Genomic DNA, 15,818 nt, shown 5'->3' with positions numbered 1-15,818 from the left:
AACGAAACACCCAGCGTACATCATTAGACATACACACACAATTATGGGCACACTAAGGTTTGTCACATGGAATGTAAATGGAGCTGGCACCAGAGAAAAAAGGTTAAAGATATTTAACCGGCTTAAAAAACTACAGGCAGATGTTGTTTTATTACAAGAAACTCACAGGCCTGTCACAGGTTTAAACGAACTTAAAACACCTGAGTTTCCTAATGTGTTTGCAGCCTGTTATAATTCTAGACAAATGGGAGTAGCAATTTTAATACATAAAAATGTTAATTTTACAGTACTCGATACAGTTATAGATCCAGAGGGTAGATTCCTTATTATTAAATTATCAATATTTAACAAAAAGCTATGTATTGTAAGTATAGAGAAATTTGTTTTGTTAATGTTTTCCAGGGGCCAGTTGCACCAGCAGTGTTGTGAAGAATGGACACTTGTCAGTGAAGAAACGCAGGCCAAGATGGCGCGCATGGCTGCTGCTGCTGCCTGGGGTCTAGGTAATCGCTCAAATACTTAATATGAGACTGCAAATATTCATTCAAAATAGTCATTGGGGTGAAAATGTGAACATATATATATATATATATATATATATATATATATATATACATATATATATACATATATATATATATATATATACATATATATATATATATATACATATACATATATACATATACATATATATATATATACATATACATATATATATATATATATACATATATATATACATATAGCAGTCAGGTTACAGAAAATACCATCGCTGGGCACTTAAGCCACTGTCTGCCTGACTCAGTGAAACAATGCAGCAGTGAAAACAGTACCAGCTCTTGCCAAGTCCTGCTCGCATAACCAGATGGGAATAGTATCCAGTCATAACATTGACATATCGTAATGTGCAATAGTGGAGAAAAGCAGGGAACACACTGCTAAAGCAACCCCAGAGGTTTCTGGTCTGTTGCTTTGACTTTCCTAACTAAGTGGTAAAACCAGATGTGACACCCAACTGGCAGGCTTGTCTTTCTGAAGATGATGTTGAAAAACATAATGTTGAGGTTATCGTTATTTACGCTGCGGTGGAGCGTTGATCAAAGTAGCTGTGACTACACACAGTAATATGTAGATACCACATTTAAATATTTACTCATTATGACAAAGTTCTTGCGTAACTCCTGTCTTTGTTCTTTTTTTTTTTTTGTGGCATTATTGTTGTCCAGGACACTGGGACAGCATGGAAGAGTACACGTGTATGATCCCTAGAGACACGCACGATGGGGCTTTTTATAGAGCAGTGCTAGCCCTTCATCAGGACCTCTTCTCATTGGCCCAACAGGTGGGTTAAGTCATCATTCACAAATGGGCCCGGCTCATACAAATACACTAAAGAGTGTATTTTTAGATACGCTCTCATAAAGACATGCTTCACTTGAAATTACCCCGTCTTATGTCGTCTGGAATTTTCCCTAGTCTTTATAGCAAAGCATGAGATGTTCAAATCACCAAAAACCAAACATTGTAAAGAAACATAAAATTGTTTTACAGCTCCAAAAGGGATCAAATTCCTCCCATCAGCTGCGGCTGTTCATTAAAAGTAGTAAAATACACAAGGTTTGAGTATTTTCTTTTCTTTTATGATGTGGTACCTCCTTGGTGTGGAAATGTTATGTAACTCCCCAAATTGGAAATCATTACGGCATTTATCCTCAAACAAATAAAGAGCCTATTAGTCCTCCTGTCTGCATGTCGACAAGGTCTGGTGGAGGTCAGGTGGGTTGTGTTTTCCTCATCTGATCACGTTTGAGGATTGTAGATGAGTTCATGGTCCCTGGAGATGCATTTGTTCAAACTGGATGGAGGAACGTCTCACGCACACATGCCTCACCTGCTTCTTCAGCTACCTTCCACTCATCCTCCGTGTCCCCTTCTCACCATCAAAAGCCCTGGAGACTTGCTTCCTCTGACCTGTCTTTCCCTTCACAGCCCTCCCACACCACACACAATTTAGAGATTGGGTCCAGGTGTGGCCCACAGGATTCTTCAGAATAAGGGAAGTTTTGACTTTTTGCTGACAAGAAGCCACTCACAATGAAAGAGGAGGAATGAGAAGCAGATGGAGAGAGGGAGAAAGCTCGAACATCGACATGAGCTCAGTCTAGTTTTCCGGATGCCGTTGGTAATCCTCGCACTTGAGAGGCTGGCTGACGCTTTCTTTCCTCTATACCCCCAACAACCAGACATGTGCTCCGTGAGACTTGGACGGCATCTGTGTGAATGGTTTCAAGTTGCTTTGCTTTATAAAGCCTACTGTTTGGTCTGTTGAACTGATGATGTGTAGACACTAGTCATGCTCCTTGCACAAGATTTATGATACGTCTGCTCTCTGAATGCGTTTGATTTGTACATTTTCTTGTGGGTTTTGCAAGTCACATCCCTCTTTTTGACATCTCAGTTTTGTTTCAAGGCCTAGTTATGTTTTTGTTTGTTTTTTCTTCTGCAGTGGCTGATTTGGGCCTAAACAGTCATACACAGGCTGTTATACTACACTGCAATCATAAGCTAATATCACTGAACTTAAACCGTAAATGCAACCTTGTCATAAAAGAACAGAATCATTGGGTGATGGTTGGTTGTGCTGCCAGGAGCCAGACACTGCATTTATCAGGAGTCGTCTGGACTGAACATTTCCAATGAGGCCCCAGCGTGGTAATTCAGGAGTAAACAGGACCATAACAGAGTGAAGACTATAAAGAAGCAGCCTCATTGTCACCTCATCCCCACCACCATCTTGTTGTGCGTGCCTGAGGAGTTGTTTTGGCATGCAGTTGCTCCTTTCCCTCCCCACAAAAAATAATTGATGGGAGTTGGTCTGAAACAGCTGTGTGTCCTGGTCCTTCCTCAGTAATCCTCTCATTTTACCTTCCCTCTAATAACAGTTCCCAAAAACATTGACTGTACAAGCTCAAAAATCAGCAGACTTCCAGCTAGAATACGTGTGTCCTTGTTTGTCCCTTTAGCTACTCTGGATCGGGTCTTTGTCTCAGTTACGGTATTTCTGCCCCTCGGGGTACGCATTCACCGGTAATGGAATGTTTGCAGCATCCTTGAATTTGGAGAAGTCTCACAGGGAAAGTTGGAGACTTGCTGAGTGTGTGATACACTCCAAAACTCCAAATGTAGTGGAGGAGGGAGGAGAGTGAATGGAAAAGAAAAGATTTTTGTATTCTGTTCATAGCAAGAACCTTGACTAAGAGCTTCCATTGTGAGTTCTTTGTCAGCCTGCATTTCCCCTCTCTGTGTCTGTAATTGTGTAAAAATTGACGTTATTTTTAAGACACATTTGACAGCCTTAAGCGTGGTTACGTAACTTTTGTACTGTTGCTCTCAACAGTTCATTTACTTGTCCTTATAAAATGTTTGGCACTCAGCAGTGCATCAGATCATTTTCCTATACAAGCAGGCATTCTAGTCCTAATTGCATTAATGTGTCACTGTTGGCAGCTCTTAAGTAAGAAAGGTTTGAACAGGAGGCTGTAGCATGACTTTGTGCTTTTATACCAAGTGTTTTTATTTCCTAGTGTTACCCAAACCTAGCCAGTCCTGACGCAGGGAGTTTTTAGGAGAGTGTGACATTGTGCTATGGTACATTCAGGGGCCAAGCTTGAGGAAATGCCCTCTGCAACCAGTAGTACCAGTGGTGTACTCAGAGAGAATTCAAGGCCCCGTTTGCTAACTAATAGTTGGAGCATTCAGGAAAGTTTTTTGAAAACGATGGGGGGGATGTAGCATATTTACATTTATGTGTGGTGATAAACTATGGATGTTTCAAATGTAACACTATACTTTTTTTGTGCTTTTAATGCAGTGCATTGACAAAGCAAGAGACCTCCTGGATGCCGAGCTGACTGCCATGGCGGGAGAGAGCTACAGTCGAGCCTACGGGGTAAATGTTACCATCTTTTTCATAGCATTCATATGAAGTGAGCTTGTGTAACAGCTATAAAATTGAATTTTCATTTGACTTCCAAGTTTCAAACCCTAAATGTCATGCCACAGCTGTGTCTGTTTCATTGTGTATATAAAGGGTATTATCCAAACATATTAACAGCTGAAACTAGAAAACAGCTGTTAATATGAAATCTGATCATAGTAGATTTTGATCCATAGTGCAGCAGTAAACATGGTAGAGATATGGAAAAAAAAACCCAATTGATATCGGTATAACCAATGTTTACTGAAGCTGCACAGTTGGGTCCAGTGGGTTAATGAATGCATTTGTTTGCAATTTCTGATCATTTTAAAAGCTGTTATGATCTTTTAATGATTCGCAGAAGCTCCATCTTAGCAATATAACTGCTATAATCAACTGTTATACTCAGTATCTGTGTAAGAATAAATGAGTATGTTTTTTTCTTTCTCAGGCCATGGTGTCTTGCCAGATGTTGTCAGAACTAGAGGAGGTAATCCAGTATAAGCTGGTGCCAGAGAGAAGGGAAATCATCAGGGAAACATGGTGGGAGAGGCTTCAGGTAATAGCACACGATATGTGGACACAAACACAAACAATATTATTTTATGATGTTTATTTAATAAATATGATACTGTAGCGCAGTGCCTACTCTGTAGTATTCCAGTTCCAAATGCCTACCCGTGCCCTAAAGGAACAATTCACAGATATAAGTCGTAAATTTTTTTTAGAGTAAATTAACCTCCTCAAACATGTGCACAGACTAATAAAGAAAAGAAGATTAATTTTAATCATATAGTGACTTTGCGTACCATTAGTGTCATGAAAAAAAAAGTTTATTTTCAGAATGAAAAGGGTGGCTCGTTTGATGTAATCCACACTGTAAACTCCTCATTTGACTGATTATATCATTATTAATTGTGAATTTCAGTGTTGTATATGTTGTTAAATGAAATACAAGGATGTTTGGAACAACCTTGACTCCACAAGCGGTTGAGAAATATTTACAGCCTGCCAAGTCTTTGGTATTTGAGACGAATGTCATCCAGTGTAAAATAATGAAGTTCAAGTACATCTTTTCCATTTTGCATGACATCTTAATTAACTGTGTTTCGCCCTTTTATGTGCATGCTGAGGGGAGGAATATTAAGTCAGAGAGAAAGACTGTTAAAATTTTGATCTGTGATGCACCATTCCTGACACTTTAAATCATATCAGTCTAGTTGTTCTAATACAGCATTAATTATATGGCTTAAGATCAGCCCTTTTTGGAGTTCCTGCTTCTCTTCTCCTGCTCAGATGTTACGGACACTGCTCTGGAACATTTTCGGAATTGAAATGCAAAAACCTGTGTCATCCTTCACCTTTACCACGTGCCAGGAACCGTGTGTCCCTGCCCAGATTTTTTTAGTATGTTGTTTTTTTTAGGTTTTTTTGGACAGTCTGACGTGGAAATGCCAGCGCACTTAATGCAATTGGATCACTTTCCTCCCACTCCAGAAGGTCACAGTAGTGTCCCGAGATACAACAAAGGACAGTGGCTTTGATTGAACAAAAACAAAAACCGAAATATGTGGAGTGTATGAACAATATGGGTGGTATGTGATTTTTGGATTGTTGTATTTTTAACTGTAATTCTCCCCCCCCACACCCCCCCCACCCCCAGCACTTTTGTTAAACCAAAGTATCAGATCCACAGACAGTATAAAAGCTGCTATCGTCACACACTGGTTCTGGACTCTGCATTTTGAAGTTTCAGTGTTAGCATGGGGGGGTTAGTTAGTTAGTTAGTTAGTTATTGGTTCACGACACAAGTGAATCACAGCCAGTTTGTCTGTATCACCGTAGTTAATCCATTAAAGTTGCTGAAAAAGGCAACCAACAGCACACACAAACAGTGAAGAGGTCCAAGTTAATGACATGAAGAAATAGAAGCGAGGCCTAACACACAGCAGTTGTCTTTAGCACAGCAATGCGTTTAACTCAGTTATCCAGGTTATAACAAAAAAACAAACTGACCCCACTCACAGTGGGTTTCTGGACAGAGGTTGAAACTGTTTTTGTACCACGCTGTGAATATGCTTCTGAATGTTCTAAATGTGTTGATTTTAATGTTGAAGTCTCTGGAGATTGACTCTCTGTTGGAGCAGCCTCAACTGGGAAGTAGAGTAACGGCAGTTTCCTCTACTTCCAGTTGGCTTTATGTTTCGGAGATTTCCCCCCTCGATTACAGAACACTTGTGACTCTTTTTCTACTCAACATTGCACACGAGTTTATAAAATAATATTTCCCGGTCATCTTACCTTGTGTTGGGGATCAAACTGTGTATTTGTCATTTGACAGAGTCCACACATCTGTCCACGAGTTAGTGTCCTGCTGTTAAGTGCTTTTTCCCTTAAACAGCTTATCCCTCATCAAAGTTTTGCAGGTATGGTAAAGGTGCAAGAAAACACAGCCCCCTGATGTTTGTTCATCGGTGTATCAGATTGATTTCTTGCACTTCTGTCCATTTAAACCCCAGTTTCAATCGTGGACTAAGGCCAAGTGTCTGTTAAAGGATCAGTCCTTTTTTCCCCCTTTTTTGTGTTCTGTTTCTCAAACAAATGCAAGTCGTGAAACATTTTAATATTCCTCTAAGAAAAGGTTGAGGATTTCAGGGCTTTTGTGTATTTCTCTGTACTTCTGTGCACATATTTTAAAACAGCTCACCCCTCCAGTCTTTGTAGGGGATATTTTAAGCCTTTTTCCTACTCGTTTATATAACAGATTCTTTTGGCAAATTCAGGCAGATACCTCTTAATAAAAGCTCTTTGTTGTTTACTTGCGTTCTTCAGCTGTTTCAGCTCACAGTTCATTTTCAATCAAAACCATAATATTTTAAAACATATTGGAAATTTTTATTCTGTTTAATTAAATGAAATGGGTTTATTCTTGTGTCTGGAAGGACAGCTACATCACTGCAGTGATGTCGTTTAAGACCATCTGTCCACCATGATGCACATTCAGGTGCATTTGTTCCCTTCAGTCAACGTGGATGAATTGGATAATGTGGCTTCATACCTCATAAGCACAATGCCAATGATTTTTTGTGGTTTAATCCAAACTAAACTGTGTTAGCTTTTATAGTTACTGAGTATAGTTCAAGACAGATGTGACCTGCACGTAGCTCTTTATCCCATCATGTTAAGCTTACTTCAAAAAATGTAGTGTTGAACTTTACCCTAACATTTCAGCTTACTGAAAGGTCCCATTATAGTTTTACCATTTAAGGAAATACAGTTAACATAAACATTAAATTAAAGAATTCCTTCAAGATACGATTATCTTTGTAGATGATTTGTTGTACTGCTAAAGGTTAAATGTTTGTTTAATAGAGGCAGTGGTCTTGCAAATATAAATATGAGACCTGTATATGTATCTTTTTCTGCCATGTCAGCCTGTACGCACTGTGGGCATTTTAAACAAATAATAGTGAAGTCATTGAAGCATACATCTCCCTCCCGTGTGTTTGTTCTCTCAAGGTTCACTAGTAGGTACCTCTCTCTCTCTGAACGATGTAACGTAACAACAATATGTGTTTTCCTTCAGGGCTGTCAGCGCATTGTAGAGGATTGGCAGAGGATCCTAATGGTCAGATCTCTGGTCATCAGCCCCCACGAAGACATGAGGACCTGGTTGAAATATGCCAGTCTTTGTGGCAAGAGCGGACGCCTGGTGAGTACAGTGACATGTTTGTACAAGGGAAGGGATTCTACAGAATTCTAGTCACACAGCACTCACAACAAAATCAGAGCTGATTCTGATCAGTTTTTCCAGGAGGAAAAAAGGAAGGTCATTTCTAACAAAGTAAAGTGCAACTATGAACTCCTGAAATGAAAATGATATATTATTTGAAATGTTTTTAGCTGGCACTGATGAAAGTAGAACAGCTGCACACCTTCAATCAGCACTATTTAGAAACCTGATCGTTCATATCTTCTCTATTAAATTTGTGCAATTTTCTGTCCTTGATCTCAACGTTTTTATAATTGATGGTAGATGGTTGGCTATTTTTTCCATATCTGCTCTTATTATATTTAAGTGCACACAAAAGATAGCAGAATCTCCAATAACTCACTGTAACATTAAAAGTAGACGAGAACGGCCATCTTAATGTCTTAATCTGTCTTCCTCTTTTCTGAAAACCTGTTTTCAACTAAAGACAAATACAGGTTGATGTTTCTGTGCTTTTGCGAGTCCCTAAAAGTCAGTATCTGTGATTTCATCTTCCAAATTCTTTTTGAACTGTGAGTCTTCTGACTCGGGTACTTTTTCTTGGCTGCTTTCTCCCTCTAGGCACTGGCCCATAAGACCCTGGTCCTCCTCCTAGGTGTTGACCCCTCCAAGCAACTCGATCACCCATTGCCTACAACCCACCCTCACGTTACCTATGCTTACATGAAGTACATGTGGAAGAGCAGCCGCAAGGTAGGACCATCAACAATGTTTTTGTAGGTTCAAAATGAATGTTTCCTAAAAAGCAGAGGGCAGCATGACTAGAGATCTAATTATCACTCTTGTATGCGTGTTTTGAGAATAAATGAAGTAATGATCAAAGTTTTGTGGAGGCTAGAAAGGGAGTGCTTATATTAGTCACCATACAGTAATTTCATAAACAGACGATTTATTCATTTGAAAGGTTTAAATGAGCCAGAAATAACATAAATAATGTGAAAAATGTTAATTGCTTGTTTATTTATTGCTGGATATGTAATTCTGACAGAAGACTCACCATTTTAAATTAAAACATGATGAGACATTAGTGCTTGTGTCTGCTGCCCACAAGTTTAAACAATGTAGTGAGCACTGGTTCTTACATTAATTGGCATGTATCACTAATAGTCAGTGCAGGCAGTCAGTGACAGCCAGAGGAAAAATCTGTTATGCAATCTTGTCTTCAGATACGTCTGTAAATCTTTCCTCAACAGGCTCCATAATTATAATCACAGGTATGAGGTAGGGGATTTTTTTTTCCTGAAATACAATTTGGAAGAGCATTTTGGGGGATTAAAAAAAAGCCATTGTTAACATATTTGCAATGCAATATTGTTCAATTGCGAATGAAGTTTTATTCAGTTTTTACTTAATTTGGGCTTCCAGCAGCAACTGTGGATGGAAATATATAATTTTGCAGAGTGCTGTGATAAGTGGCAGATTTGACAGAATTACAATATTTCAGAAAATGGAAAATATTAAAGAGTTTGATTGGATTGGCCTTAATAATTACAGTTCCTGTAGCGAGTGACTAATGGAGCTCAGTCTCATATATTTTTTAAAGAGCAGAGCCTCTGAATTGATCAGTAAAACAACCCAGCTGTTACATTTACATGAATGTTGTTATTAATCTTAAATATCCATGGCAACAATGGAAAAAGTGCTAATAAATGTTAGTACTTCTTCAGAAACACTTTCTTCAGAAACACTTGTTCTTTCTGTGTTCCAGCATTCAGCACAGTAACACAGGTCAAACTGCCAACTACTGGCGGCAGTGACTCAAGGTTTCAATGTGTGTGTCACCCGAGCAGCATGGGATTGAACTGCCCTGCCCTGTGCCATTTTACACACGCAAGCACACTTGCACCCATTCGCAAACAGTATACACCCCCCCAAACGCACTTAAACATGTCCAGATTTATTTCTAGGTGTTAAATAGCATATGTGTCTCCAGGCTGCATTCTCATTAGGGGACTTAGGTAAGTGTGAGTGTGAGCATGAGCACTGCTGTTGCCAGGACCAGCTGCTCTGCTCAACTGACAAATAATATAAAAACAGAGAGCAAGAGCAGGGGCAGGACCCTACTGTTTCTGGGTTTTAAAATGTTCAGGGAGATTAGCCCTGTCACTGATGACTGAATCACACAGTAGTAAGGCATCTACCAGTAATAGTCAAATTAGCATTAAAGGCAATGCTTTTGGAAATGATGGCTTTATCTGTTTTCTCATGTTTCAAACTGTGATCTTAAAGTCATTCATATATATGCATTCATGCAGATGATCAGGTGAAAAAGATGCAGATTACTGGTCAGCATTGCAAATCTGGGGATGATGAATAGTGTATAGGACACTTTTCTTTGCTTTAAGATCACATCATAGAGGTCTTAACCAGCTTGATTAACAAAAACCTTGACTGCAGAGGTGTGCTAGCAAAACAGAGTAGCAGGCTTTCCCCTGTAGAACCAACAGTAAGCCGACACTGATATGTTCAGAAAACAGTGTTTGCTGTTGGTTGTCGTGAATGCACGAATTAAAAAAGTGATCAGCGTTGATAAAACGCTCACAAACCTGTCAAACCAGAAATAAAAAACTAATCATAAATGTGCAGTTTGTGTAGTTTGACTTAACTGATTTGGTTAGGATGCAAACCGTACGCAAATATATTTTAAAGTCATGCTAAAGTTTATTTGCTATTGCTATTTGCATCTCTCCAGATCGATGCTTTCCAGCACATGCAGCATTTTGTGCAAGGAGTGCAACAGCAAGCTCAACACGCCGTTGCAGCTGAGGACCATCAGCGGAAGCAGGAGCTCTACAAGCTGATGGCCAGGTCTGACCTTTTTCTTTAAAGATGGAAAAATAGAAGTGGACTTTCAGAACTGCAATGTTGTAGCTTTAGTTTTAAAGAAATCATTTAAGAAGCTGAGAATTTATTCCCCTTTGCCAGCCTCTGGCATGGCAGAGAAAACCCAAAGCAACATGCTGAGGCAAGGAAAAAGTAACCTCATGTATTTCCTCCCTCATGCTGTAAACACGTAGGGTCATGTCCAGTGCAGTTTTATTTCCACGAGCGTGACCCATTCTGGCATAGCACCTTTTACAAATCCACTCCTCCTGTGTGATTTTAGTTTTTTCTGTTCTTCCAAGGCTCAAAGCTTTCAATAAACAAATCCTTTTGGCAGGAAATGTGGCACCATGCTGATGGGTATCACCACCACAGTGCTGTTAGTTTGCACCTTTTCCAGTAGGCGCTGTGCTGTTCATTTGATAGTCCTGGCACATTGGTTTGCACCTTTACCCTATCATCACCTCACCTCACAGTGGAAGAAAGATGCAGTAAAGTCTTTTGAAAACTCGACATTCCAGTAGCTGTTGTGTGGTTTTAGATTGTGATTTTTTTTTTTCTTTTTTGGCCGAGAAAATGGAAGGTTTCATGTTCCCAAAAATGACTGGGAAAGACTTCCGACTGTTGAAAAAGATGCACGCTCTTGTGGGCTCATCAAAATATTTGAGAAAGATATCTAAGACTTCCTTCTTTTATGGTTTAGCTGCTTTTCTTTGTGCAGAAGAGACTGATTACTTTTTAAAGAATTTGGATGTGCTGCATTGTCTCTCAAATAAGTCAAAATAAGCAAGAGGTGTTGCATGGGAACAGGTATAATCCCATGTACAGTAAATCACACAGTGTCATTTGGCCATGTGCACAGAGCAGTCATGTGTACCCTCCCATCTCATAAATCAAACGTGACAACACATAAGTGTGAACGTGGGTAGAAGGGGCTTTTTCCACTCACTTTTGCATCTTCCACAGAATGGTTGTGTAAAAAAAAAAAAAATGCATGACAGGGAAAAACACCTGTACGCTGTCAGTAAGGACGGGTTCTCTCTAGACATTCTGACACACTTTCTTTAATACAGCCTGACTACATGGTATGGAGAACACCTGGACTGCTCAGACACTCACATATACACAGTCATACAGACACCTCCACCCCCAAACTATCCTGTATAATTCCACTGATACTAATCAATAACTCTGGGGTCTGCAGCCGGAAGAAACATGTTCCAATGTCACCAGATGCCTCGTCTTAACTCCTTCCTTCAGTAAAAGTTGAACCTGTCAACAGTTTACGGACACAGTTCCGCACAGATGCTGATCTTGAGCTGTACATCTGCATGGAAAAGCACTCGTACGAAATTACGTAATCCAAAAGGCAATTTATTGGAGCGGCTCTGACATATCCACAGTACTGATAGATGGTTTGACAAAGCAGTGCTTGCCAGTTTCTCAGTTTAGAGTAGTGTAATCTGAATTATGTGTCTTGGCCCTGCCAAGCACAACTAGTTTGACTTTTGCCTATAAGCATCTGTGTTTTTTTGGATGATGGATTGAGCAAAGTCCTCCTGGGATGCCACAAAGCTCACCGTTGGGTTAAATTAGGGGAAAATTGGTTTGCATAATTGAAAATCTCCAGCCTTTCAGTAGATAAATGAACTGTTGCCTCACGTATTACTACTTTTGATATATGCCTATGAGACTTCCAAGCTGTGCATCATTATCGGACCTTTTTATATAAACTGCCCTTGGATTTCCTGAATGTGACTGCCAAGTCTTTATAAGCAATGACAACATAAGCATGCTTATAAACTCATGAAGATATTTCTTTTTGGCTTGTCCCTGGACTACATTTGTTTCCTTGTCACTAATGTAGTCACTGAATTATCTTCTTCTGCAGAGCTTCTCTTAATGGTGCTGATCTTTATTACCTTCTCGTGGTCTAAAAGAGGTTTTTATTCTTAATGCCAGAAATATCAAGGTCTTAAATCTGACTTATAATATATGGTGCACCAAATAACTTCTTTCTGCCAGTCAAAATGGTATATTTACATGTGATTTAAGTACTAATGTTAGAGTGAATTTCCCTCTTCTCTCTTTCTCCATTTAGATGTTTCTTGAAGCTGGGGGAGTGGCAGCTCAGTCTGCAGGGCATCAATGAGAGCACCATCCCCAAAGTTCTGCAGTATTACAGCAATTCAACTGAGCATGACCGCAACTGGTACAAGGTCAGCTCCTCTCTTTTAACTCTGACCTTTAACATTTAACTTCTCTCTCTGGCTGCAATAAAATCCCAGCTGTGTCAGTAAGTAAACGTCTCAGCCCTGTTATGCCACTACGAAAACCTTAGACCTCCATTCCTGCCCGCTTATTATTTTGCTCAGTAGATACTCTCCAATTGTTTTCTGCGCTCCATCACATCAAAGATATGTGGTGATGGAAGAGCTGAAAGCATCTCTGCTTTTTCTGCCTGTGCTGCAGGCTACAGAGATGTCTCTACAGACTCTCTTCCCATCCATCTTCACCAACTCGCTTCAGCTTCAACCTTTAATAGCAGGTTGCATAACAGTGCAAACATCAAACTCATATGTTTGTATGAGAGAAATTACAGCGCCCTGGGAGATATCTGTCCCATAGCAAACTGGAAAATGACATCATGAACAAACGTGGAAGTTATTTCCAGTAAATAGCTCTGAACACCAGTTTCACTCAGTTTGAACCATCTTTCGGCAGGCTTGGCACGCCTGGGCTGTGATGAATTTTGAGGCAGTGCTGCACTACAAACACCAAAACCAAGGGCGAGATGAAAAGAAGAAGCTGCGGCACGCCAGTGGTGCCAGTGCTAATAGTGAAGCCAGCAACAGCGACAGTGAGGTTGACAGCACTGATCCCAGTCCTGTGCCCTCACCAGGTCAGAAGAAGGTCAATGAGGTGAGTTACAGAAATGACACTGAGCATTCGGTGTCCTCTTGTCCAAGCGCTCTAAATTCAGCTAGTGCTTTATGATACTTAACATACCTGACTTGGTGTGTAAGCCATTATACACATATTTTCGCCAAATGTTCAAAACTGCTCATCAGTCAGAGATCCCTCTGCACATACTTGCTCAAAAAGCATGTTTTTTGGGCATTTTTGTTTCCTATCCAAAATCATCTCAAAAACCTAAAATGATCTTCTTATTGCACTCTGTTTATACAGAGCTTTTTCTAAACTCTCAACTGCAGTGGCTCTCCATATCTTAGCATGACTACAAAGAGGCATCATCTATAGTTCAGTATGTGCTTACATAGAATCTTTTAATGTCTCACTGTCATCTAAAACACACCACATAAATCTAAAACTGCAATATTTTACAACAAAATGGTCAAAAGTCAAGACTGACATGGCTGAAAACTGCAGCTTGACTTGTTCAGGTTGTCATCTGACTGTTTGTTTTTTAATCATGAAAAGCATATTTTTTTATACTCTCTCGCTTTAGGACCTCTCAAAGACGTTGCTCCTGTACACAGTTCCTGCTGTGCAAGGTTTTTTCCGCTCCATTTCCCTGTCCAGAGGAAATAACTTACAGGACACACTTAGGTGAGTTGTGTCCGACTGTAACACACACACACTGGACAAGTAGCCCAAAGAGCACCCATACGTGCTACGTGAGTACAGGAGGCCCTCTAGTGGCTGACTGTGATTGATTCACAATGGTCAAAAAGAAAGAGAGAGTCTAGTTTTATTTTGTTTTCTACTGCTCAGGGTTTTGACTCTGTGGTTTGATTATGGTCATTGGCCCGAAGTGAATGAAGCTCTGGTGGAAGGCATCAAGACCATTCAAATAGACACCTGGCTGCAGGTAATATATGTAGAGATACAAATTTAAAGAGGCTTTAGCCTAGAAATAAAATCATATGAAAAATATTTTTTTGGGTGGGAGAAAAGGCTGATTTGAGTGCATACTTATAGTGCAATGTTTTTATATTTGCAGGTCATCCCGCAGCTTATAGCTCGAATCGACACCCCTCGAGCCCTGGTGGGCCGTCTGATCCACCAGCTGCTAACTGACATTGGACGATATCATCCCCAGGTAAGTCTGCTTATTCTACTGGAGGCTATATTTTAGAACACAGAACAGCCACATTTCTTTTATGAAAAGTTAAAAGCTGTACCCTCAGTGATCAGCGGTTGTTCTGTGTTCACATGCAGGCTTTGATCTACCCACTGACTGTGGCTTCAAAGTCCACCACTACCGCCCGCCACAATGCTGCCAACAAGATCCTGAAGAACATGTGTGAACACTGCAACACCTTAGTTCAGCAAGCTATGATGGTAAAACATCTCTGTTGCACTACTGAATTAAAACATCTCTATAAATGGCATAGTAAAAAGTTGTGGGTTTGTTCCATTGGGTTAAATGTGAACTTTATAGTCTAGTGGTCTAAACATTTGGCTAACAAGTGGATGATCCCTGGTTTGAACCCGGGAGAAGACACATGGTTTTTATGGGGTTGCGTAAGGACATCCAGCAATAAATGAATTAAGACTAAACCTGCCAAGTCAAATAGAGCTAACTGCTGTGGCAATTCCATATTAATGAGGGAGCAGAGCTGACAGTAGCTTCTTCTTTATATATATAATTAACAAAATATTTAATTTCCAAACATGAGTTATAGAAATGTAGATATGGTTTTCTGGTTCTTGTTATGACTTGTTGTATCATTTAAAATTAAATGGGAAAGGCTAATTAGCAGCAGAGGAGGAAATTCAGCCTTTTTTGTTGTGATTGTGAACATTTCTAATCGTAATTGAATTGTAATGTACATCATCCTGTAAAAGGAAAAAGCTTGATGAAGGTGAACTTTGCATTTCCTTTTTTCTTTAAAATATTTGCAATTTATATTTTCTGTATAAAACAATTTTAAATTGTCCAGATTTTACCTGTGAAAACAGGTCATCATTACGCTACAGACTGACCTTTTCCTTTTGTTTTCCTTCATCCAGGTGAGTGAGGAGCTCATCCGAGTGGCCATCTTGTGGCATGAGATGTGGCACGAGGGCCTTGAAGAGGCATCACGTCTGTACTTCGGTGAGCGCAACGTCAAGGGCATGTTTGCTGTACTGGAACCCCTACATGCCATGATGGAGAGGGGACCACAGACCCTCAAAGAGACCTCTTTCAATCAGGTTTGAATCTTCTCGGTTTGATTTGTTGTCACGGTGCAAGCAATGATGACATGGACTGGAAACTGTACTCAAGCATGTGTGCAC

General features: G+C 39.9%; 1 protein-coding gene across 2 annotated transcripts in view; it reads left to right on the top strand.

The window, feature by feature from the left end:
- mtor (mechanistic target of rapamycin kinase) overlaps positions 1–15,818 on the top strand; it is a 76,596-nt gene that overhangs the window by 49,091 nt on the left and 11,687 nt on the right. For both annotated transcript variants that reach the window (XM_084918356.1, XM_084918355.1), the window contains exons 31-44: positions 403–503; positions 1,230–1,345; positions 3,875–3,952; positions 4,431–4,538; positions 7,566–7,691; positions 8,313–8,444; positions 10,444–10,559; positions 12,676–12,793; positions 13,299–13,496; positions 14,044–14,144; positions 14,310–14,406; positions 14,539–14,637; positions 14,757–14,879; positions 15,552–15,734. In XM_084918356.1, the coding sequence (XP_084774482.1) occupies positions 403–503; positions 1,230–1,345; positions 3,875–3,952; positions 4,431–4,538; positions 7,566–7,691; positions 8,313–8,444; positions 10,444–10,559; positions 12,676–12,793; positions 13,299–13,496; positions 14,044–14,144; positions 14,310–14,406; positions 14,539–14,637; positions 14,757–14,879; positions 15,552–15,734 (1,696 nt within the window). The remainder of the gene's footprint in view (positions 1–402; positions 504–1,229; positions 1,346–3,874; positions 3,953–4,430; positions 4,539–7,565; positions 7,692–8,312; positions 8,445–10,443; positions 10,560–12,675; positions 12,794–13,298; positions 13,497–14,043; positions 14,145–14,309; positions 14,407–14,538; positions 14,638–14,756; positions 14,880–15,551; positions 15,735–15,818) is intronic.

This window comes from Perissodus microlepis, chromosome 20, assembly GCF_051167445.1.
Source record: "Perissodus microlepis isolate ML-2025 ecotype Zambia chromosome 20, ASM5116744v1, whole genome shotgun sequence".
In the NCBI taxonomy this organism is placed as follows: Eukaryota; Metazoa; Chordata; class Actinopteri; order Cichliformes; family Cichlidae; genus Perissodus; species Perissodus microlepis.
Note: the sequence above shows the minus strand (reverse complement) of the source record. Positions and strands in the feature narration are given on the sequence as shown.